Raw genomic sequence first — 24,195 nt, forward strand, 5'->3', positions numbered from 1 at the left:
ATGAGACAGGTCACACATTGTGAGAAAATATTTGTAAGACACTCCAACCAAGGACCGTTACCTAAAATATACAAAGATCTCTAAAAGACTCAACAATGAAAAACAACCCAATTAAAAAATGGACAAAAGACCTGGAAAGCTCACCAAAATATATACAGTATAGAGATGGCTGGTAAGTATATGAAAAAACGCTCCATATTGTATGTTGTTAGGGAACTGCAAATTAAAATGAGATACCATTACATATCAGAATCCAGAACCCTGACACCACCAAATGCTGACAACAGGATTTCATTCAATTACTGCTTGTGTGAATGCAAAATTATACAGCCACGGCGGCAGTCAGTTCAGTAGTTTCTTAAAAACTAAGCAAACTCTTGCCACATGATCTAGCAATTGCCTTCCTTGGTATTTATGCAAATGAATTCAAAACTAATTAATCTATACAAATACCTGAACATGGATGTTTATAGAAGCTTTTCTCGTAACTATCAAAACTTAGAATCAACCAAGATGTACTTTAGTGAGTGAATGGGTAAATAAATGGTGGTACATCCAGACATAAAGTATTATTCAGCGCTAAAAAGAAATGAGCTATCAAGACATGAAAAGACAGAGGAAACTTAAATGTGTGTTACTAAGTGAAAAAAGCCAATCTGAAAAGGCTACATAGTGTATGATTCCAACTATACACCATTCTGAAAAAGGCAAAACTATGAAGACAGTAAAAAGACCAGTGGTTGCCAGGGGTTGTGGGGGATAAAAGAATGAACAGGCGACGTACAGAGGCTCTTCGGGGCAGTAAAACGACTGTATTCTGTATGACACTACAATGGTGAACACGTGTCATTATACATTTGTCCCAACCCAGAGAATATACAGCACCAAGAGTGAACTCCAATGCAAATTATGGACTTTGGTGTAATGATGTTTCGATGTAGGGCTATCAATTATAACAAATATACTATTGTAGTGTAGAATGTCAGTAAGTTTATGGGAACTCTACTTTCTGCTCAATTTTTATATAAACCTAAGACTGATCTAAAGAAGCTTATCTAAAAAAACAAAACAAAACCTACTGCCATGATAATCTATGGGACCAAAAGGAGCATATTTTTATTTCAATGAGTTAATATAATCCTGCTTAAACAGTTGCTCATGTTTATATCTACTTGCCCTTTTAGATACTACTCATATTTCAATTGTAAATTATATCTAAATACTAAAAATGGGAACTTGAATACCTTCAATTAGTGGGAACTAAAGATTATAGAATTTGTGTGTGGCCATAAATACAGTAGGGTTTTGTTGTTGTTGTTGTTAGTTTTTGTAACTCTAAAGATGTCAAAGCAAATACACAAAAGTATTTATTTATGGTCTAATTTTCATTAGAAGCCATTAAAGATATGTGCCAGCTTTGTGTAAAGTAAATCAGTAATTTCTGTTGACTTGGTTCCATTTCAGGAACACCCTATTCTTTGCTCTGAGTCAACAGAGGATAAGTCTTAGAAATGTTATACGGACCTGGCCAGTGGCTCAGTGGATAAGTGTGGGCCCAATGAATGGATGTCCCGGGTTTGATCCCCAGTCAGGGCATACAAGAGAAGCAACAATCCGCTTCTCTTTCCCTTTCTTTCTCCCATCTCTCCCTCTTCACCTCCCGCAACCAGTAGCTTGATTGGTTGGAGCATGGCCCAGGGTGCTGAGGATAGTTCAGTTGGTCCCAGCGCAACAGCCTCAGGCACTAAAAATAGCTAGATGGAATCTAGCTTCTGTCATAGATGGGGGTTGCCAGTCCAGTCAGGGCACATGTGGGAGTCTGTCTCATTATCTCCCCTTCTCTCACTTAAAAAATAATAATAATAAATCGGATGTTCTAATAGCTGCTTTTTTTTTTAAGAGAGAAACAGACAGGGAGGGTGTGAGAGGGTGAGAAGCATCAACTCATATTAATAGTTGCTTTCACTTTAGTTGTACAGATTGCTTTCAAAAGAGGGAGGAGAAGGAGAGAGAGTAAGAAGCATCAAAATTTGTAGTTGCTTTCAGTTTAATTCTACATTGGGCTTCTTCTATGTGTCTTGACTGGGGCCATGCCAATATCCCCTTGCTCAGGCCAGCGACCTTGGGCTTTTCATGCCAGTGACCTTTGGGATCATGTGGACAATACCCTGCTCAAGGCAGTAAACTCAGCATTCTGGGTCAACACTATCCACTGCACCATCATGGGGCAGGCAAATGTTCTATAGCTGCTTTGAACTTTCCCATTTTTCTTGAATCTGTTTCTTCTGTATTAGACTCCATATTCTGATCCATCAATAAATATAGACTTCTGGCCCTAGCTGGTTGGCTCAGTGGCAGAGTGTCAGCCAGGCATGTGGAAGTCTTGGGTGTGATTCCAAGTCAGGGCATACAGGAGAAGCAACCATCTGCTTCTCCACCCCCCCCCCCCAACTCATCCCCTCCTGCAGCCATGGCTCGAAAGGTTTGAGCAAAGTTGGCCCCAGGTGTTGAGGATAGCTCCACAGCCTTGTCTCAGGTGCTGAAATAGCTTGGTTGCCAAACAATGGAACAGTGGCCCCAGATGGGCAGAGCATCACCCTATAGGGAGCTTGCCGGGTGGATCCCAGTGGGGGCATATGTGGGAGTCCGTCTCTGCTACCCTGCCTCTCACTTAATAAAAAATAATAAAGAAATAAAGAAATATGGACTTCTATTGGTTACATTTCTCAAACCAACTGATATTCCCCACTTGGAATAAATATTCTTTCTTTAAAACTCTTAGCAACCCTGGTTGGACAGCTCAGCTGGTTGGAGCGTTGTTTTGGAACGTAAGGGCAAACTGCCAGTTCAACTCCCTGGTCAGAGCACATACAGGAGCAGCTTGATGTTCCTCTCTCTTTCTCCCTGCCTCTCTCAAAAACAAACAAACAAAAAACCGCTTAGCAGAATAATCTCAAAGACAACAATGAATACAAAAGCAAGGAATACCTTTAACCGTTCTCTCTCCCACTAATAAAAATACACTACACTTGTATGTCACATTTTCTGAGAATTGACAAAACCACTTTAAAAGGTTATTTTAGCTTTAAAAAACAAAACAAAATAACAACCTAGAAAATGTAAAGTACTAATACAAATTAAGAGAACAATTGAATAATCTATCTGAATGTATATACAGAAACACAGTTGGAATGAATGTTTTAGGGTTGAGATTTTGTCAAACTCTCATTTCAGAAATATGGAAAAGTGAATTAATGTTATCTAGAAAGAGAAGAATACAATTCTCCAAATTACAACCCTTTTACTTATGTTAGTTGGTAAGGAGATTTTATTTATTCTTTGATTAAAAACATAATTTAATGTGAATTCTAAAACTATGTATGTCCAAAGTACGTAAAACACCCCAGAAAAGCACTTCAAATAATTCAAAAAGCTCAACCAGAAAAACCACCAATAATTGCATGTTTTCCCCCTAAATGTAGTCAGCTTAGATCTTTCTAAGTTCTTAAATCATGTTTCACACTCAACTAATATTATGCAAAGTGTTTTTAAACATGATCTATATAATTTCCATACTTATGTAAGTGCACAAATAGGCAACATGATGCCAGAGATATGAAATATTTTAGGAAGAAAATTACCAAGAAAAACAACATGTTTTATCTTCGTATATATCTGATTGAAATATCAGCTCCAATGAGGCATCTGGAGAAGCATCTGTTCGACAGCTTAACACAAACGTAGAACTAAAATGACTCAAGTATAAAGTTTTTTTCTCAAGCAAACATACATAGAAATAACTTCTGCTTCCATTCAAGACGGAAATAACAGTGGCTGGATTTACCTTCCTGCCTTGAACTACTATAAAGCTAGACAAAATATATGAAACAGCAGTTTTCAGATACTCAATAACAGAGTAAGAGCAAGCGAAAGCAAATCAAGTGAACCCAAATAGCTGCCCCAGATTACTACCTCGAGTTTCCAGGCTGCAGCACCGGGAAAGGGAGCCCACACAGAGCATGGTAATTTCCCTCAGTAGACCAGATAGGACTGAGGATTTAGGGAAGCCACACTGGCTGGAACTGACAGGATAGAGTACCAGAGAAGAGAGATCAGCAGGGACTCCCCTCAAGTTTTCAACTAGTACTGATCAGCAAATGCATGTGAGAAAACTATCCCAGGAAATAAAACATTAAAAAGGAACAGCCTCAAAAATTCCCAAAGCTAACACAGAGCCAGCAATAGTTTGTGTTCCCATAGCCAAAACAGAAAAACTTCCAAATACATCGAGTACCAAACATGATCAGGAGACATTACCTCAATAGTGGGGCAACAGCAAACCACAAACTAGGAGAATATATTTATAAAGCATTAATCTTACAAAGACTTGTACCTAGAACAGGGGTCCCCAAACTACGGCCCGCGGGCCACATGCGGCCCCCTGAGGCCATTTATCCAGCCCCCACTGCACTTCCGGAAGGGGCACCTCTTTCATTGGTGGTCAGTGAGAGGAGCATAGTTCCCATTGAAATACTGGTCAGTTTGTTGATTTAAATTTACTTGTTCTTTATTTTAAATATTGTATTTGTTCCCATTTTGTTTTTTTTACTTTAAAATAAGATATGTGCAGTGTTCATAGGGATTTGTTCATAGTTTTTTTTATAGTCTGGCCCTCCAATGGTCTGAGGGACAGTGAACTGGCTCCCTGTGTAAAAAGTTTGGGAACCCCTGACCTAGAATATATATATAAAAAAACTCTTACAGGCCTGACCTGTGGTGGCGCAATGGATAAAGCATTGACCTGGAAATGCTGAGGTTGCCGGTTCAAAACCCTGGGCTTGCCTGGTCAGGGCACATACGGGAGTTGATGCTTCCTGCTCCTCCCCCCCCTTCTCTCTCTGTCTCTCCTCTTTCTCCCTCTCTCCCTCTCTCTCTCCTCTCTAAAAATGAAAAAAAAAAAAAACAAAAACAAAACTCTTACAATAATAAGATGATAACCCAATTCAAAAATGACAAAAGGTTTCTAGTATTTGGGGGATTTCCAAGATGGTGACAGAGTAGGCAGACATTCCAACTGCCAACTCCCAGGACCAAATTGGAGTTACAACTAAATCTAAGAACAATCATCTTGAAAAATCAACTTCAGACTGAATGACTAAAAAAGAGTCACATAACTAAAAAAGAGTCACAGAAGCCACACCGAGACTGGTAGGAAGGGCAGAGACAGGAAAAGGGCTGCCCCACTCCCAGAAGCCAGGGCACCAGAGGGTCTGGAGGGACTCTCACCGTGTAAAGGTTCACCCTGAGAGGTGAGGGTCCTTAGCCCCAGGCCCAGAGCCCTAGCCTAGGGCACCAGATCCAGGAGAGGTGCCCACATAGCATTTGGCAGGGAAGAGGCAAGGTTTCTGTCTGAGGGAAAGAGACGAAGTTCTTGGAGACGTAGGCTCCGTCTTAAAGGGTCAATACAGAAAATCTCATTCACAGCCACTCTACCCAGGGCTCCAGCAGAGGGGGGGCTGAAAGGACAACAGTGTGAAGTTGGTGGCCCAGGGAGACTCTGTGGGGGATGGCCACCAGAACCCCTGTGCTCATTCTCCAATACTGCAGTCGCCATCTTTCTTGGGTGGAGCAGTTCCCTCCGCCATCTCGTGCAGCATCAGCCTGGGGGAAAGCAACTGCCCCACCCTAGGAAGAATGGGCAATTCTGAGATCCCAGGAAGCAGGGGGCACGTCAGTGACTCAGTTTTCTGGTGTTGAGAGCAGAGCTTTCCCCTCCTCTCTCGAGAATGTGACTAGCGCTTCCACCTCAAGAGAGATTCAGTATATACTGTCCAGACTGGGCAGACCACATCTGGGGGTTGAGGCCACACCCTACTGAGGTCTGTGAAAAAAAGGACAGACTGACACCTGGGGCCCAGAGTTGGGAGATATACCTACCACCTTTCCTAACATTGCCTCAGGCTCTAGACTCTATTAGAGATTTTTTCAGTGGCCATACCCAACAAGCAACCAGCAGACAGAGGTAGCAGAAGGCATATCTCAGGGAATCTTGGGTCTTTAGCTAACTTTTCCCCCAGGTCCAGTGTGGGTAAAAGTGAGCCTAGGTGTACGGCTCGGTATTTCCATGTGCACCTGGGCCCAGCAGAGGCAATCACCACTTCTGGTTTGCCTGTAGCTCCAAAAGGTTACTAAGGGTCAAAGGCAGTGTCCTGTATTGGTCTGCACTGGGTTCCCTCCAGGGAGGCTCATGGCCAGCACATCCAGTGGTCAGCTGTGGAGAGCATCAGAGCAGGATCCAATTATTCTTGCTGGCATATGTCTGAAGGGAGGACTTGTTAGACTTTGAGCCCAGCTGAGGCGAGTTCTGCTTTCTGTGGTCAGCACCTGCACATGGCTCATGTGCTTCTTGGACAGGGTGGAGCTTCACAGTTGGCCGGCCTGGATCTTGAATATCCTGCCCCACTAGGCTAGGTTCCAGAGTGGGAAAGGAGAGACTGGGTCATGGACATTCAAGGTGTGGGTTTCCTTAGCCTACTGTTGGCACTGGTCGAGAAGCTTAGCCCCTTTCTTGGGGGGAACAGTCAGCCCCAGTGGAGGACTCTCTTGGTCTTCCTCCCTGGGACTAGGGGCTCCCCAGCTGGAAGAACTTTTGCAGAGAGGACCATCGGCCCCACCCAATCAGAACCCGCTACTCTCCTAGGTGGGGAGAAATAGAATTTGAGTATCCAGAAGTGTCTGAAGGATTAGGCTCTGATGTAGAGGCCACTTTCCCTGTACTGAGTTCTAGACTAAGAGATCCTTGAATTACGGGGTTGCTCTAATGTTGTCATCCTGACCTCAGCTGCAACCTGTAGATGCATTGGTTGGGTGAGGTCAGTCTGAGCCCACACTACAGTCTTTCTACAGAAGACTCTGTGGGCAGACCAGGTATCTGCAAGAGGAGGTAGAGCAGCTCAAAAGTGGAGGCAAATCTTAGGGAGCTTGGTCCCTTTTAGAGCTGCTGTCAGTTCCAAGCAGGAGGAAGCTGATCTTTATACATTGGCTGCCCCCTGCCACACATACCCGGGCATAGAAAACACAGACACAAACAGTGAACAGAGGGGTAGCTCCAGACAGGTAGCCCACAGGGAGTTACAAACAACGGCTGATGCTAACCCATACCAAAGCCCACCCAAGAGGATCCAGAACCAACACAACCAGTAGTGGGTGGCAGACTGCACCAATGCTAGGCTCAGCCAGCTACACAAGTGGCATGCCCAAAGGAGGAGTACAGCAGGCAGCAGGCACTGTGAAAAATAAGTACACCTCACAGCACAGACACTGCACAGCACCTAACACACATGGTCAAGGTTGACCCCTAGAGCCAGCCAGCTTGACAGGGTAACTTCACCCACAAAAGGGCCAACTGCATTCAAGACTCATATATAATAGGAGGGTAAATACAATGCTCTAAAAGCATTCCTAGAACAAGGAATTCAGGTGTCCTAGAGGTTAGGACCACTGAACTCATCTTCCTCATAAAGATGCCACAACAAATTTGAGAGTCACAGCAGAGCTACTTAATACACAAACAAAATGGGCAAAGAAATATGACTCAAACGAATCAACAAGAGAAATCCCCAGAAAAAGAACTAAATGAAATGAAAGTAACCAAACTACCAGACACAGAGTTTAAAATAATGGTTTTTAGGATGTTCAAGGATCTTGAGTAAGAATGGATGATCACAATGAGAGTTTTATAAGCATTAAAAAGGACACTGAAATCATAAACAAGAACCAGTCAAAAACAGCAAATACAATATCTGAAATGAAGACTGTACTAGAAGGAATCAATAGCAGGCTGGATGAAGCAGAGGAATGAACAGCAATTTAGAAACAACATAAACGTAAGCACAGAAGCAGAGCAGCAAAAAAAAAAAAAAAAAAAAAAAGCTCAAAAAAACTGAGGAAACTCAAAGAGACTTCTGTGACAACATGAAGAGAAGTAACATCTGCATCATAGGGTTTCTGAAGGAGAAGAGAAAAAACAGGGGACAGAAAACTTGTTTGAAAAAATCATGGCTAAGAATTTCCCTAAATTGATGAAGAAAAAAACCCACACAAGTTCAAGAAGTACAGACAGTCCCATTAAAGATGAACCCAAGGAGGCCAACACTAAGACATATCATAATCAAAATGCCAAAGTTAAGAGACAAAGAATACTAAAAGCTGCAAGAGAAAAGCAATTAATTACCTACAAAGGAGCCCCCATAAGGCCGACATCTGATTTCTCAATAGAAACACTTTAAGCCAAAGATATTGGTAAGAAATGTTCAAAGTTATACAAAACAAGAACCTACAACCAAGACTGCTCTATCCAGCAAAGCTATCATTTAAACTTAGAGAAACAAAGAGCTTCACAGACAAAAAAAGGCTCAAGGAGTTTACCACCAAACCAGTACTGCAAGAAAGAGGATTATAGGTTTAAAGAATAAAATGGCAATAAATAAGTACATATCAATAATAACCTTAAATGTAAATGAATTACATACTCCAATCAAAAGGCAGGGTAGCTGCATGGATAAAAAAACAAGACCTGTATATATGCTGTCTACAAGAGACCCACATCAGAACAAGATACACAATAGACTGAAGGTGAAGAAATGGAAAAAAAGATTTCATGCAAATGAAAATGAAAAAAAAAAAAAGCTGGGGTAGCAATACTTTAAAACAAAGGCTACCGGCCTGACCTGGGGTGGCGCAGTGGAAAAAGTGTCAACCTGGAAACACTGAGGTCGCCAGTTCGAAACTCTAGACCTGCCTGGTCAAGGCACATATGGGAGTTGATGCTTCCTGCTCCTCCCCCCTTCTCTCTCTCTCTTCTTATCCCTTTCTCTTTCCTCTCTAAAATGAAAAAAAAAAAAAAAAAGTTCTAAAACAAAGGCTACAGTAAGTCACTACATAACAATAAAGGGAGCAATCCAAAGAAGAGGATATAACCATTATAAATATTTATGCACCTAAATATACAAAGCAGATTTTGATGAATGTAAAGGGCGACATCAACAGCAGTACAATAATAGAAGATTTTTAATATGCCACTAACATCAACGGATAGATCCTCCAGGGAGAATTCAACAAAGAAACAGTGGCCTTAAATGACAACATTAGATCAACTGGATTTAACTGGTATCTTCAGAACATTCCACACCAAAACAGCAGAACATACATCCTTTTCAAGTGCTCATGGTACATTTTCTAGGACAGACCAGATTTTAGGACACAAAACAAGTCTCAATAAATTTAAGAAGACTGAAATTATACCAAGCATTCTGTCTGACTATAATGGCATGAAACTAGAAATCAACTACAATAGAAAAACGGAAAAGTATTCAAATACTTGGAGGCTAAATATTGTGTTACTAAATAATGAATGGGTTAACAATGAGATCAAGGAAGAAATAAAAAATTTCCTTGAAAGAAATGAAAATGAACATACAACTCAAATTCTACATATGGGACATAGTGAAAGCATCCTGAGAGGGAAGTTCATGGTATTATAGGCATACCTTAAGAAGCAAGAAAAAGCTCAAATAAACAATATGACCCTGCACTCTAAATATACTAGAAAAAGAAGAACAAATAAAGCCCAAAGGAAGTAGAAGGAAGGAAATAATAAAAACCAGAGTGGAAATAAATGACATAGAGGCTAAAAAAAATGCAAAATGATCAATGAAACCAAGAGTTGGTTCTTTGAAAAGGTAAATAAGGTTGACTTTACCCAGACTCATGAAGAAAAAAAAAGAAGAGTACCCAAATAAATAAAATTAGAAATGAAAAAGGAGAAGTTACAACAGACATCACAGAAATACAAAGGATTGTAAGAGAATACTTTGAAGATCTATATGCCAAAAGAATTGGACAATCTGGACGAAATGGGTAAATTCCTAGAAACATACAATCTTCCAAAACTGAATCTGGAAGGTTCAGAAAACCCAAGGAGATCGATTACAACAAATGAAATTGAAATAGTTATCTAAAAACTCCCAGTAAACAAAAGACCAGGACCCAATGGCTTCAGGCTAATTTTATGAAACATTCAAAGAAGAACTAACACCTATCCTTCTCAAGCTATTCCAAAAAATTCAAGAGGAAGAAAGACTTCCAAGCTCATTTTAAGAGAAAAGCATTATCCTAATTCTAAAACCACATAAAGACATAAAAAGAAAGCAAACAATAAGTCAATATCCCTGATGAACATAGATGCTAAAATTCTCAAAAAATAATATTCACACACTGAATTCAGCAATACATTAAAAAGATCATACATTGCCTGACCAGGTGGTGGCGCAGCAGATGAAGCATCGAACTGGGATGTGAAAGACCCAGGTTCGAGACCCCAAGGTCACCAGCTTGAACACGGGTTCATCTGGTTTGAGCAAAGCTCACCAGCTTGGACCCAGGGTTGCTGGCTTGAATAAGGGGTTACTCAGTCTGCTGTAGCCCCATGGTCAAGGCACATATGAGAAGGCAACTGATGAACAACTAAAGTGCCACAATGAAAAACTGATGATTGATGCTTCTCATTTCTCTGTGTTCCTGTCTGTCTGTCCCTATCTATCCCTCTCTCTGACTCTTGCTCTGTCTCTGTAAAAAAATAAAAATTAAAAAAAAAAAAAAGATCATACATCATGATGAAGTGGGATTTATTCCAGGAAGGCAAGGCTGGTAGAATATTGGCAATTGAATGAACGTGATTCATCACATAAAATAAAAGATAAAAATCACAGTTATATTAATAAGTGGAGAAAAAGCATTTAATAAAATCTAGCACCCATTTATGATCAAAACTCTCAGCCAAGTGGGAATACAGGGAACATACCTCAACATGATAAAGGCCTTCTATGACAAACCAACAGCCAACATCATAATCAATGGGCAAAAATTAAAAGCAATTCCCTTAACCCTTTGAGTAGTACGAACATTCATGTACGTCCTTGTGCCTCCTGACCATCCAGAGTACGATCAATTTATTTTAAAAATGTGTAAGGCAACATTAAAAAAAGACAAATGTATGTTCTTCTTGTTTCCATAAATTGGTCATCAAACCAATTTTGATTTATTAAAATCAAACATGATTTTAAGTTCATAAAACTGTAACTGTAACTAATTTAATTTTTTGGAAAAAAACACAACTCACTGCTGGGGGTCAGCAAGCATGAAAAAAACTCACTACTCAAAGGGTTAAGATCAGAAACAAGACAGGGATGTCCCCTTTCACCATTCTTATTCAACATAGTACTGGAAATCTGAGCCACAGCAATCAGTCAAGATAAAGAAATAAAAAGCATCCAAATTGAAAAAGTAAAACTGTCATTATTTGCTGATGACATGATACTGTACATAGAAAATCCTAAAGTCTCAGTCAAAAAACTAAATGAATTCAGGAAGGTGGCAGGATATAAAATCAATATTCAGAAATCAGTGGCATTTTTATACACCAACAGTATCAGAAAGAGAAATTAAGGAAAATATCCCCTGCACTACTGCTACAACAACAAAAAATAAAGTGCCTAGGAATAAATTTAACCAAGGATATAAAAGACTTAATACTTGGAAAATTATAAGACATTGAAAAAAGAAATCGAGGAAGATACAAACAAGTGGAAGCATATACCATGTTCATGGATAACAAGAATTAACATCATAAAAATGTCCATACCACCCAAAGTAATCTATAGATTCAATGCAATTCTTATACCAATGGCATACTTCACAGATCTAGAACAAATATTTCAAAAATTTATATGGGACCCAAAAAAGCACCCAAATAGCCTCAGCAATCTTGAAAATGAAGAACTAAAAAGGGAGTTATCACACTTGCTGATACCAAGTTATACTATAAGGCCATTGTAATCAAAACAGCTTGGTACTGGCATAAGAACAGGCATACAGATCAATGGAACAAAACAGAGAATCCAATAAACCCACACCTTTATGGTCAATTGATATTTGACAAAGGAGGCAAGAGTATACAATGAAGTAGATAGTCTCTTTAATAAATGGTGTTGGGAAAATTGGACATATATGTACAAAAAAAATGAAACTACACTATCGATTTATACCATTCACAAAAATAAACTCAAAATGGATAAAATACTTAAATGTAAGTCATGAAACTCATAAAAATCTTGGAAGAAAACAGAGATAATAGACTCTCCAATATATCTCACAGCAATATTTTTGCTGCTATATCCCTGCAGGCAAGTGAAATCAAGTACAAAATAAACAAATGGGACTATATCAACAAAAAGCTTTTACACAAGGCCCTGGCCGGTTGGCTCAGTGGTAGAGCGACGGCCTGGTGTGCGGGACTCCCGGGTTCGATTCCCGGCCAGGGCATACAGGAGAAGCACCCATCTGCTTCTCCACTCCTCCCCCTCTTCTTCCTCTCTGTCTCTCTCTTCCCCTCCCACAGCCAAGGCTCCATTGGAGCAAAGTTGGCCCGGGCGCTGAGGATGGCTCTGTGGCCTCTGCCTCAGGCGCTAGAATGGCTCTGGTTGCGGCAGAGCGACACCCCAGATGGGCAGAGCATCACCCCCTGGTGGGCATGCCGGGTGGATCCCGGTCGGGCGCATCCTGGTCGGGCGCATGCAGAGTCTGTCTGACTGCCTCCCTGTTTCCAACCTCAGAAAAATACAAAAAGAAAAAAAAAAAAGAAAAAGCTTTTACACAACAAAAGACATTATTAACAAAATAAAAAGACAACCCAAATCAATGGGAGAACATATTCGCTGATACATCTGATAAGGAGTTAATAACCAAAATTTATAAAGAACTTCTAAAACTCAACACCAGAAAGGTAAACAATACAATTAAAATATGGGCAAAGGACTTGAATAGACACTTCTTCAAAGAGGACATACAGATGGCCAACAGGCATATGGAAAAATGCTCAATATCACTAATCAGAGAAATGCAAATTAAAACCAAAATCAGGTACCATGCCACACCTGAAAGAATGGCTCTCATTAACAAATCAACAAACAGCAAGTGCTGGCGATGGTGTGCAGAAAAGAGAACCCTTGTGCACTGCTAGTGGGAATGCAGATTTGTGCAGCCATTATGGAAAAGAATATGGTGTTTCTTCAAAAAATTAAAAATGGAACTGCCTTATGACCAGCCATCCCAATTTTGGGAATATATCCTAAGAATCCCAAAACGCTTATTCAAAAGATGATATACACTCCCATGTTTGTTGCAGCATTGTTTACCATAGCCAAGATCTGGAAACAGCCAAGTATATGACAGTGGATGAGCAGATAAAAAAGCCATGGTACATTTACATAATGGAATACTATGCAGCCAAGAAAAAGAATAAACTTTACCTTTTGCAATGGCATGGATGGACCTGGAGGTTATTATGCTAAGTGAAATAAGTCATCCAAGGAAAGTCAAATATCATATGATCTCACTTATATGTGAAATCTAATGAACACAATAAACTGAGAAACAAAATAGAAATGAAGGCAGGATCAAAGGGAACAGAGGGACAGCTGTCAGAGGGAAGGGGGATGAAGGGATGGAATCAAAAAAGGTGACGGGATTAGCCAAATTATATATACATAACACAAAGATACAGATAATAGGGCAGCAAATCCAAGAGGGAAAGGGATGGAGGCAGGGGGGAGTCAAAGGGAGTGAAATGGGAAAGGAAAGAGACTTTGCATGGGGCATGGGGGAGCACAATGCAGGGGTCTGAGGGTGTTATACTGAGTGAAACTCTTGAAACCGTGTCAACACAATAAATTAAGATGCTCAGTATCACTAGTGTTAGGGAAACACAAACTAAAACCCTATGAGGTACTACTAAACACCCATTATAATAGATAAAATTAAAAAGACTTATTATACCAAATATTGGTTAGGATGAAGAATAACTGGCACTCTCATATACTGTATTGGTAGGAAGAGTTTGGCAGTTCCTTAAACAGTTAAACATATACCTACATATGACTCAGCTATTCCATCTCTTTAGGTATTATCCAAGAGAAATAATATGCGTATGTCCATATAAAAGACCACAAATGTTCACAGCAGCTTTAGTTGTAATAGCCACAAACTAGAAACAACCAAATGTCCATAAGGAAAGAGGAAAAACAAATTATGGTGTATTCATAGAAACAAAACTACTCAGCCTTAAAAAGAAATGAACTACTGCTACCCACAGTAACTTGGGTAAATCTCATAGCCACTAAGCTGAGTAAAAAAAGCCAAACCAAAAAGATGTACATAGTGTATGGTTCCACTATATAAAATTGTAGAAAATACAAATTAATTTATAGTGTAAGAAAGCAGATCAGTGGTTGCCCAGGGTTAGAATGAGAAGTAGATTACAAAGATCCACAGAGAAATTTTTGCACGTGACTGGTATTTCATTATCTTAATCGTGGTAACAATTTCATGGGTATATACATATATAAAAACTCACCAAATATGTGCTGATTATATTAGCTATACCACAATAAAGTTGTTTTAAAAAAAAATTAAAACAAGTATTAAGGGCTGATCTTCTGAGGTCAGTGAAAGAAGTCTTTAGTAAACAATCTCAAAATCTCCTCCCTTCCATAAAGCCTTTACCAAACCTCACAGTTCAAATTAATTCTCCTTCAGCACTTTTTTGTTTTAGTGCTGTTTTACAAATATCCTCCAAACTAGACATTAGTTCTTTGTGACAATAATTTAAATGCACACCTTTTGCATACTCTTTATTGCCTGCATAAACTGTATTGGAGTATAAGAAGAGTAACACTGCAATCAGGGAAACACTTAGGAAGCAGGTGCTAAAATCTGAGTGAGAGAAGCTACTAGCTAGTAGTGTGAACTGAGGTGAGCAGTGGGGGTGAAGAAAAGTGAAAGGAATTGGTATAAAACTGAAAGCCGAACAAAAAGAACATAATATGACGCATAGATGTAGAAGATGAGGGAGACAGGTTTGTGGACTGGATGCCTGGGAGGATGGTGGCACTGACTAAAATAAGAACTACAGAAGAAAAAGGACTATGGACGTTCCTTCCATACAGACTGAGCACCAACTGCATCTCTCTCACTTGTTTGTAGGCACTGAGGAGAGATCAGTGAAATAAAGTTCCAGGCATCACCGGACAGTCTGCTGAGAGTCAAAAAGTGTCTTTCCAGTAGGCACCTGGACGTCTGAGTCTGAATTCAGAATACAAAGACTAGTTATATGTATTTTACCTCATTTAGCCAATATCTTTCAGTAACTAGTACTAAAAGAGACTCCTGGTACACTGAGTTAAAATTCCAAAGGACAATGACTTCAGAAACTTAGCAAAAAAACAAAACAAACAAGAATAGGTTCCGAGGACTTAGAATCTGCATACATTTTAAAGAACTTTAAAAGACAAAACTCTCCCATTACAATGGGAGAACCAAAATAACCATTTTCTACATTTATTTCAATGCTGCCATCTTATGTTAAAATATGGAACTACACAACTTTGAAAAGCCATACCCTTTTTCCATGAAATCTGAAAATACCAGAGATTTGAGAGTCAGTGAAAAGGTAGAAAAAGGATAATGAGAGTTATTTACTAACAACAGATATTTATAGCAATTAATTTTGATGTCTAAGAGTATCCCTCACAAAACAGAAGATCTCATGAGGAAAGCAGTTACATTCCAGAACATAAACTTTACTTTAAAAAAGCAGGATAAAAATATCTTATAGAGATAATGGGGAAGAAAAGAACAAAATTCAAATTTCATTTCTTCATTAAATTCATTCTACTTTTCTAATCACAGCTGCTTAACTAGCAATAGCTGGTTAAGTAGCAAATTTACTGGCTTAAACTTGAATTATTTCACAATTTTACACAAACAGTTACACCATGACCCATGGCTTTCATACACATTTCTATTTTCTCTAGACTGTAAGAGTCACAAGTGCCATGACTTTGTCTTACTCATCACTGTATCAAGTTCCTAAAACACTGCCTGACATGTATTATAATACGGTGTTTAAAATACTGTTGAATGAATCTTTTCTAATTCACAATAAAGGATCAATCATTAAAAAGAAAGACTTTCTCCATCTTGCCAATGAAAAGGAAATTAGTTTAATAAATAAGCTCAAGACCATGAAAATTTTAAGAGAATATGTCCTAAAAAGTACTTGTTTCTACTATGAATAGTTATTGTGGGGTGGTATGGATGTCTCAGTTTAGCCTGGCCAGGGAGCTCAGTTAGTTAGAGTGACATCCCAATATGCCAAGGTTGCAGATTCAATCCCCAGTCAGGCCATATACAAGAATCAACCAATGAATGTATGAATAAGCAAAACAACACCTACCCCACCTCTCTCTCTCTCTAAAATCAATCAATAAAAAAAGAACATGTTTTAGCCAAGAACTCTCATATACAAAGCAATACCATATTTGTATATCATATTATACTAAGTGCTTTGGTACTTGATTATCACAACAACCTGTGAGTCAGGAGAGAGATTCTCCTTTTTATTTTTTTAGTTTTTTTGAATGTTTCTTTTATTGATTTTTTTGAGAGAGGGAAATGGAGAGAGAGAGAGAGAGAGACAGGGACATCAATCTGTTCCTGTATATGCCCTGACCAGAGATCAAATCAGCAACCTGTGTTCTTCAGGATGATCTAACCAACTGAGGTATCCAGCCAGGGTGAAAAATTCCCCGTTTCAGAAGAGAGGAATCTGGCCTGACCGGGCACCGGTACAGTGGATAGAACGTCGGACTGAGACACTGAGGACCCAGTTTCAAAACCCCAAAGTCGCCAGTTTGAGCACTGGCTTGAGCACGGGCTCACCAGCCTGAGCATGGGATAATAGACATGACCCCATGATTGCTGGCGTAAGGTTACTGGATTGAAGCCCAAAGTTGCTGGCTTGAGCAAGGGGTCACTTGCTCTGCTGTAACCCCTCTCCCCCAGTCAAGGCACATATGAGAAAACAATCAGTGAACAAACAACCAAAGTGCCACATCTAAGAGTTGATGCTTCTCATCTCTCTCCCTTCCTGTCTGTCCCTGTCCCTCCATATTTCTCTCTCTCTCTCTCTCTCTCTCTCTCATTTAAAAAAAAAAAAAAAAGTGAAGAATCTGCAGGATCAATAAAATAGAACTAGGACTGAACCCAAATCTAAGCATCTGCCAACTACATCATGCTGCTTCTGTATTCCTGCATCTGATTTCACAAGCCATGTATGAAAATTAGTCTACTGTTAGCTTCTAAGTATATAAAAGCACAAACAGTTACTACCTAACATAATGACTCCATCAGGTATATTTCCCCTCTATATTTCACTATGGGTGTCATAAGCAAATTATAAGAAAATAAAGTGAAAACTGAAGTTTAATTTTAAGATTAAAACAAATCAATCTGCCCAACAGGTGATCTAAATTACTATAAACAGGCTAAGCTCAACTTAGTTTCATCTTCAGATCACATCCAGGAACTAGTGCACATCAGGGACCACGTGCACAGTACAGTTTTAATATTCTTTAACAATACTTGATCATCAAAATTAATGACTTCCTAGAAATTCCATTCCTGGGCATATATCCAAGAAAGTGAAAACATGCCCGCACAAAAATCTGTATACAAATAAATGTTCACAGTAGCATTACTCACAACAGCCAAAAAATGGATATAACCCAAATGTCTGTCAATTAATGAATGAATGACAAAATATATATATTCATACAATGGAACATTATTCAGCCATTAAAAAAAATGAAATATTGATACATGCTACAAGACAGAGGAACCTTGAAAACATTATGCTAAGTCGAAGAAGCCAATCACAAAGACATTATATGATTCCATTTGCATGTAATGTCCAGAAAAGGCCAATCCATAGAGAACAAAGTAGATTAGTCACGGCCTACTGCTGAAAGGGCTTAGAATAAGTAGGAGGGACTGCCAATGGGCACGGGGTTTCTTTTCAGGTAATGAAAACGATCTAAAATTAAATAGTAGTGATGGTTGCACAAAGTGAATATACTAAAACCATCGGATTATACACTTTAAATGATTAAACTATAGAGTATATGAGCTATTTCTCAAACTGTTTTTAAAAAATAATTCTGGTATGGAATTTTGATAGTGGGGAAGGCTATGTATATGTGGGGTAAGGGGATATATTAGTTATCTTTTACCCCCCACTCAATTTTATTGTAAAACTAAAAGTGCTCTAAAAAATACAGTCTACTTTTTAAAAAAATATAATGGCTTTAATGGGACAAGAGTCCTAATTTCTTTTAATTCAATTACTTTCCAACATATTTTATATAGGGAAGTGAGCTAATAATTTAAAAACATTTTTAACAGCTACATATCATAAGCATTTTGGGGTTATCTTATAAAAAATCCTGATTCCATTTTACTGAATCAGTAAATTCTTTAAAAATTATTTCCATTTTTACCAAAACATTATTTCATTCTTTTCTTTTGCCCCTTTTCCTTCCATTATATACCCATAGTTTTCAAAGTTTTATTCACAAATAATATAACTACCATGAAATTCATATTTTAATTGTTAAGTTAGATGAATTTTAGTAAATACAACAGCTGTGGAAGTAACCTTTACAAGCCAGTTTAGGAACACTTCTATCACCCTAAAAAATTCCCTTGGACCCAAATGCCGTCAATCTCTGCTCCTACGTCCAGACCCAGGCGACCAATAATCAAAGTTCTGCCTTTTCCAGAAATTTCAAATAAACAGAATCATTCAATATATAATATTATGTCATTTTTCAGAATAATGTTTTCAAAGTCACAAAGTCAGTCATTTTGTTGCATCTACCAGCAGTTCATTCTTTTTCACTGCTGAGTAATTAATATGGAATACTACATTGTGTATATGCATTTATCAGTTGATGGTCACTTGAACTGTTTACCGTTTTTTAGCTATTATGACTAATACTGCTATAAACATTCACAGAGAAGTGTGTATAGACTTTGTACTTCTTTTGGGTACTTAGGACTGGATTTGCTAAATCATATAGTAGACATGTTAAAGTTTTTAAGCTGCTGTCAAACTTTTCCAAAGTTGCTGTACAATTTAAATTCCCAGCAAAAATGTATGAGGTTTCCAGTTTCCCCAAATCTCATCCACACTTAGGACAAACCTTTCTTTAAATTTCAGCCAGTCTATAATAAAACCACCCAGTCTTTTCTTCCTGTGTTTCTCTTTGACTCTCACACTACCACACTTGCAACATTTTTGACACTTCTGATCACCAACTGTCTGGAACGTTCCCTACACCAAGCAATTAGACTTCCCCCACTTCAGGTGCCAATTACAAGAAGTAGGTCTCCAGATTACTAACCAGGTTACTAACAACTTCTGCCCATTTCAGCTATAAATTGATGCTGCTCTCTCAGCAACCCGGAATCGACCAGAATCCTGTACTGTTTAAATTTTTATGGCAGCTTCATCATGTAGCCATTCTTGATCACAAACTCCGTTTCCAGCACTTTTCCCTTCTCAAGAGAAAGGGGAGGTTGAAAATTCCAAGCTTCTAATCATGCCTTGGTCGTTCCTGCAGCCAGCCCTCACCCTGGAGCAGGGGTCCCCAAACTTTTTACACAGGGGGCCAGTTCACTGTCCCTCAGACCGTTGGAGGGCCGGACTATAAAAAAAAACTATGAACAAATCCCTATGCACACTGCACATATCTTATTTTAAAGTAAAAAAACAAAACGGGAACAAATACAATATTTAAAATAAAGAACAAGTAAATTTAAATCAACAAACTGACCAGTATTTCAATGGGAACTATGCTCCTCTCACTGACCACCAATGAAAGAGGTGCCCCTTCTGGAAGTACGGCGGGGGCCAGATAAATGGCCTCAGGGGGCCACATGCGGCCGGGCTATAGTTTGGGGACCCCTGCTCGGAGTCATCCATTCAGGAACTCACCCAGAATTGCCTTATTACAACAAAAGACAGTAAGTCCTATTACCCAGGAAACTACAAGAGTTTCAAGATGCCTATGTCAGGATTTCGGGGCAAAAATCAATATATATTTTCCTATTATTTCACAGCCAGTTTAGAGGGTATAATACTGACATTTCACTGCGGTTTTACTACCTAATGATGTTGAGCATCATTTCATGTTCTTATTTGCTGTCCATACATTTTCTTTAGTAAATTGTTCAAATCTTTTACTCTTTTTAAAAATTGTAACATCTCTTTATTAATTAGATGTAACTTCTCTGTATGCCCTGGATTAAAATCCTTAATATCTCTCTCTCCCTTACATACACCACACACACACACACATACACATCTAGCAAATTTTTCTCCAAGTCTTTTACTTGTGTTCTCATTTTCCAAATAGTGCCTTTTGAAGCACAAAGGTTTTTATTTTCTTTCCCTTTTTTTAAGGTGAAAGGAGGGGAGATAGTAAGGCAGTTTCCCAAATGCACCCTGACTGGGATCCACCTAGCAACCCTGTATGGGGCCAATGCTCGAGTACCGAGCTACTTTTACTGCCTGAGGCTAATGTGTGCCAACAGAGCTATCCTCAGCACCCAGGGCCATGTTTGAACCAATCGAGATGTGGGAGCGGAAGAGATAGAGAAGGGAGAGAGGAAGCAGGGGAGAAGCAGATGGACCTGGGACATCCATACACAGGTTGATGCTCTATGTACTACTGAGCAAGCCACTGGCCAGGGCCAAGATTTTTCATTTTGATAAAGTCCATTTTATCAATTTTTTAATAGATCTTGCTTTTGCTGTTGCATCTAAGAAATTTTTGCCTAATCCAAGATCATAAAGATTTAATACTACATTTTGTTTTAAGAGTTTCACAGGGGCCCTGGCCGGTTGGCTCAGCGGTAGAGCGTCGACCTGGCATGCGGGGGACCCGGGTTCGATTCCCGGCCAGGGCACATAGGAGAAGCACCCATTTGCTTCTAACCCCCCCCCCCCCTTCCTCTCTGTCTCTCTCTTCCCCTCCCGCAGCCAAGGCTCCATTGGAACAAAGATGGTCCGGGCACTGGGGATGGCTCCTTGGCCTCTGCCCCAGGTGCTAGAGCGGCTCTGGTCGCAAAAGAGTAACACCCCGGAGGGGCAGAGCATCGCCCCCTGGTGGGCAGAGGTCGCCCCTGGTGAGCGTGCTGGGTGGATCCCGGTCGGGCGCATGCGGGAGTCTGTCTGACTGTCTCTCCCCGTTTCCAGCTTCAGAAAAATACAAAAAAAAAAGAGTTTCACAGGTTTTTTTTAGCTCATATTTAGGTCATTGCTCCTATACTTCTCCCAGAAGTTTTCCAATTTTACACTTTACATTTAAATCTATGACCCCTTCTTTTTTTTTTTTTTTTTTAAATAAATTTTTATTAATGGTAATGGGATGACATTAATAAATCAGGGTACATATATTCAAAGAAAACATGTCTAGGTTACCTTGTCATTAAATTATGTTGCATACCCCTCGCCCAAAGTCAGATTGTCCTTCGCCACCCTCTATCTAATTCTCTGTGCCCCTCCCCCTCCCCTTAACTCTCCCCCTGTCCTCCCTCCCCCCACCCCTGGTAACCACCACACACTTGTCCATGTCTCTTAGTCTCATTTTTATGTTCCACCAATGTATGGAATCATGTAGTTCTTGTTTTTTTCTGATTTACTTATTTCACTCCTTATAATGTTATCAAGATCCCACCATTTTGCTGTAAATGATCTGATGTCATCATTTCTTATGGCTGAGTAGTATTCCATAATGTATATGTGCCACATCTTCTTTATCCAGTCTTCTATTGAAGGGCTTTTTGGTTGTTTCCATGTCTTGGCCACTGTGAACAGTGCTGCAATGAACATGGGGCTACATGTGTCTTCACGTATCAATGTTTCTGAGGTTTTGGGGTATATACCCAGTAGAGGGATTGCTGGGAATGACCCCTTCTTGTATAACGTATGCAGTAGGATCTATTTGTAATTTTCTAACATATGGATATCCAATTGTTTCAGCACCATTTGTTGAAAAGACTACCTTTTTCTCCAAAGCATTTATTTTGGGTATCTTTGTCAAAAATTGACTTGTAAGGCCTGACCAGGCAGTGGTGCAGTGGATAGAGCATCGGACTGGGATGCAGAGGACCCAGGTTCGAGACCCCGAGGTCGCCAGTTTGAGCGCAGGCTCATCTGGTTTGAGCAAAGCTCACCAGCTTGGACTCAAGGTCGCTGGCTCGAGCAAGGGGTTACTCGGTCTGCTGAAGGCCCACGGTCAAGGCACATAGAGAAAGCAATCAATGAACAACTAAGGTGTCACAACGAAAACTGATGATTGATGCTTCTTATCTCTCTCTCTCTCTGTTCCTGTCTGTCTGTCTGTCCCTATCTATCTCTCTCTGTCTCTGTAAAAAAAAAAATTGACTTGTAAGTTTATTTCTTGTCTATATCCTAGACCATTGATCTGTTTTTCTATGGCTACTATTTTATAATAAGTTTTGAGTCAAGTTCTTTTGTTGTTTTTTTTCAAAATTGCTTTAGCTCTTCTAGGTCCTTTGCATTTCTCTATCATTTGAGAATAAGCTTCTCAATTTCTACAGAGACCTACAGGATGGTGACACAGATTGCATTCAGTCTATCAATTTGAGTTGTCCAAACCATAATGAAAGTATATCTCTACATTTATTTGGGTCATCTTTAATTTTTCTCTGTGATGTTTTATATAGTTTACAGTATACAGAAATACGCTTATTTTAAAACATCAATATAAACTTCTTTCATAAGCTTTAAGTCTGGTATCAAATTATAATTGCAAACCTTCAAAAATTTAATTAAGAATCTTTCTGACACAATTTTAAGTTTGCCACACCTCACATTCAACAATGGGATGAACAATGAACAGAGAGTAAAGATCTGTTGTCTCATAAAGTCTAAAAGGTTTAAACCATTCATAAAACTAACTAGAAAAGAAGTTAATGCCTACCTCAAAAACAGAACTTGCCTTGACTTATTTGCCCACAAAACTGGCAGCAGAAAACACCATCTCCAACTGTGAATATATAATTTTTCATGGAAGCATACTTGTCAAGTAAAACGGCGTTTAGATTCTATCAAAGGTTCAATTATTTAAAAAAAAAAAACACCTTGAAAAGTATGAACGTTAAAAAAGGCTTTTCAATGAGAAGCTCTCATTTAAAATAAAAACGTTTGACAATTCATACCAGAAGGCCATGTATAATTACACGATTTATAATAGTAAGAAACACAAACTACCCAAATACCCACTGACAAGAAAAGATGATATAAATTGTGGTATTTATTTTACTGAATATTGCACATTACTGAATACTCTATTGCAGCAAAAATGAATAAACTGTAATATGTGCAACAACATGAAGAGTATTATACTGGTAAATGTAACACTGAGGGGGGAAGTGCATCCCAGAAGACAACAGCATATGACTCTAGGAAAAACTACATTTATTGTTTAGGCACACATACATTCATAACAAAAACTGTCTTTAAAGAGGCAAAAAAATGATATACACTAAATCAGAATAGTAGTTACAGTAGATAGAAATAAAAATATAAATTATTAATATTGTTCTAGTTCTGAGGTTGAATGGAGGGTTTATATATATATATTTTACTACTTACATATGTCATTTAATTCTTTTGTAAAAATAATTATTACATAAAATATTTTTAAAAACATAAACAAAATCTAATTTTTTAAAATCACCAATTATAAAACCTTTTGCTTACCTGGGTACTCAGAATACACACCAAAAAAATATTTTTAAGTATTTTTACCTCTTTTTCTGTTCAACTGCTTTGTCCAAGTGCTGAAAGATATCCTGAAACAGGGTGCAGCTGGATCGACTATTAATAGCATACCCATATCCTCTTTTCCAATATTGTTTCAGATCATTTAAATATTCTAATACCTAAAAATAAAAATTTCAAAAATCATTACTATTATAATTTTTATATTTTTTTGTATTTTTTCTGAAGTGAGAAGCGGGGAGGCAGAGAGAGACAGACTCCCGCATGCGCCCAACTGGGATCCACCCAGCATGCCCACCAGGGGGCGATGCTCTGCCCATCTGGGGCGTTGCTCTGTTGCAACCAGAGCCATTCTAGTGCCTGAGGCGGAGGCCATGGAGCCACCCTCAGCACCTGGGCCAACTTTGCTCCAATGGAGCCTTGGCTGC

The 24,195-nt window shown here is 39.0% G+C and overlaps 1 protein-coding gene across 1 annotated transcript in view; it reads right to left on the bottom strand.

Moving 5' to 3' along the window:
- The window catches only part of MINPP1 (multiple inositol-polyphosphate phosphatase 1), a 36,033-nt gene that overhangs the window by 1,890 nt on the left and 9,948 nt on the right, over positions 1 to 24,195 (bottom strand). Inside the window, exon 4 of the mRNA XM_066348268.1 lies at positions 23,795 to 23,928. Coding sequence (XP_066204365.1) covers positions 23,795 to 23,928 — 134 coding nt within the window. The remainder of the gene's footprint in view (positions 1 to 23,794; positions 23,929 to 24,195) is intronic.

The sequence above is a fragment of the Saccopteryx leptura genome, chromosome 9, assembly GCF_036850995.1.
Source record: "Saccopteryx leptura isolate mSacLep1 chromosome 9, mSacLep1_pri_phased_curated, whole genome shotgun sequence".
NCBI classification, from domain to species: Eukaryota; Metazoa; Chordata; class Mammalia; order Chiroptera; family Emballonuridae; genus Saccopteryx; species Saccopteryx leptura.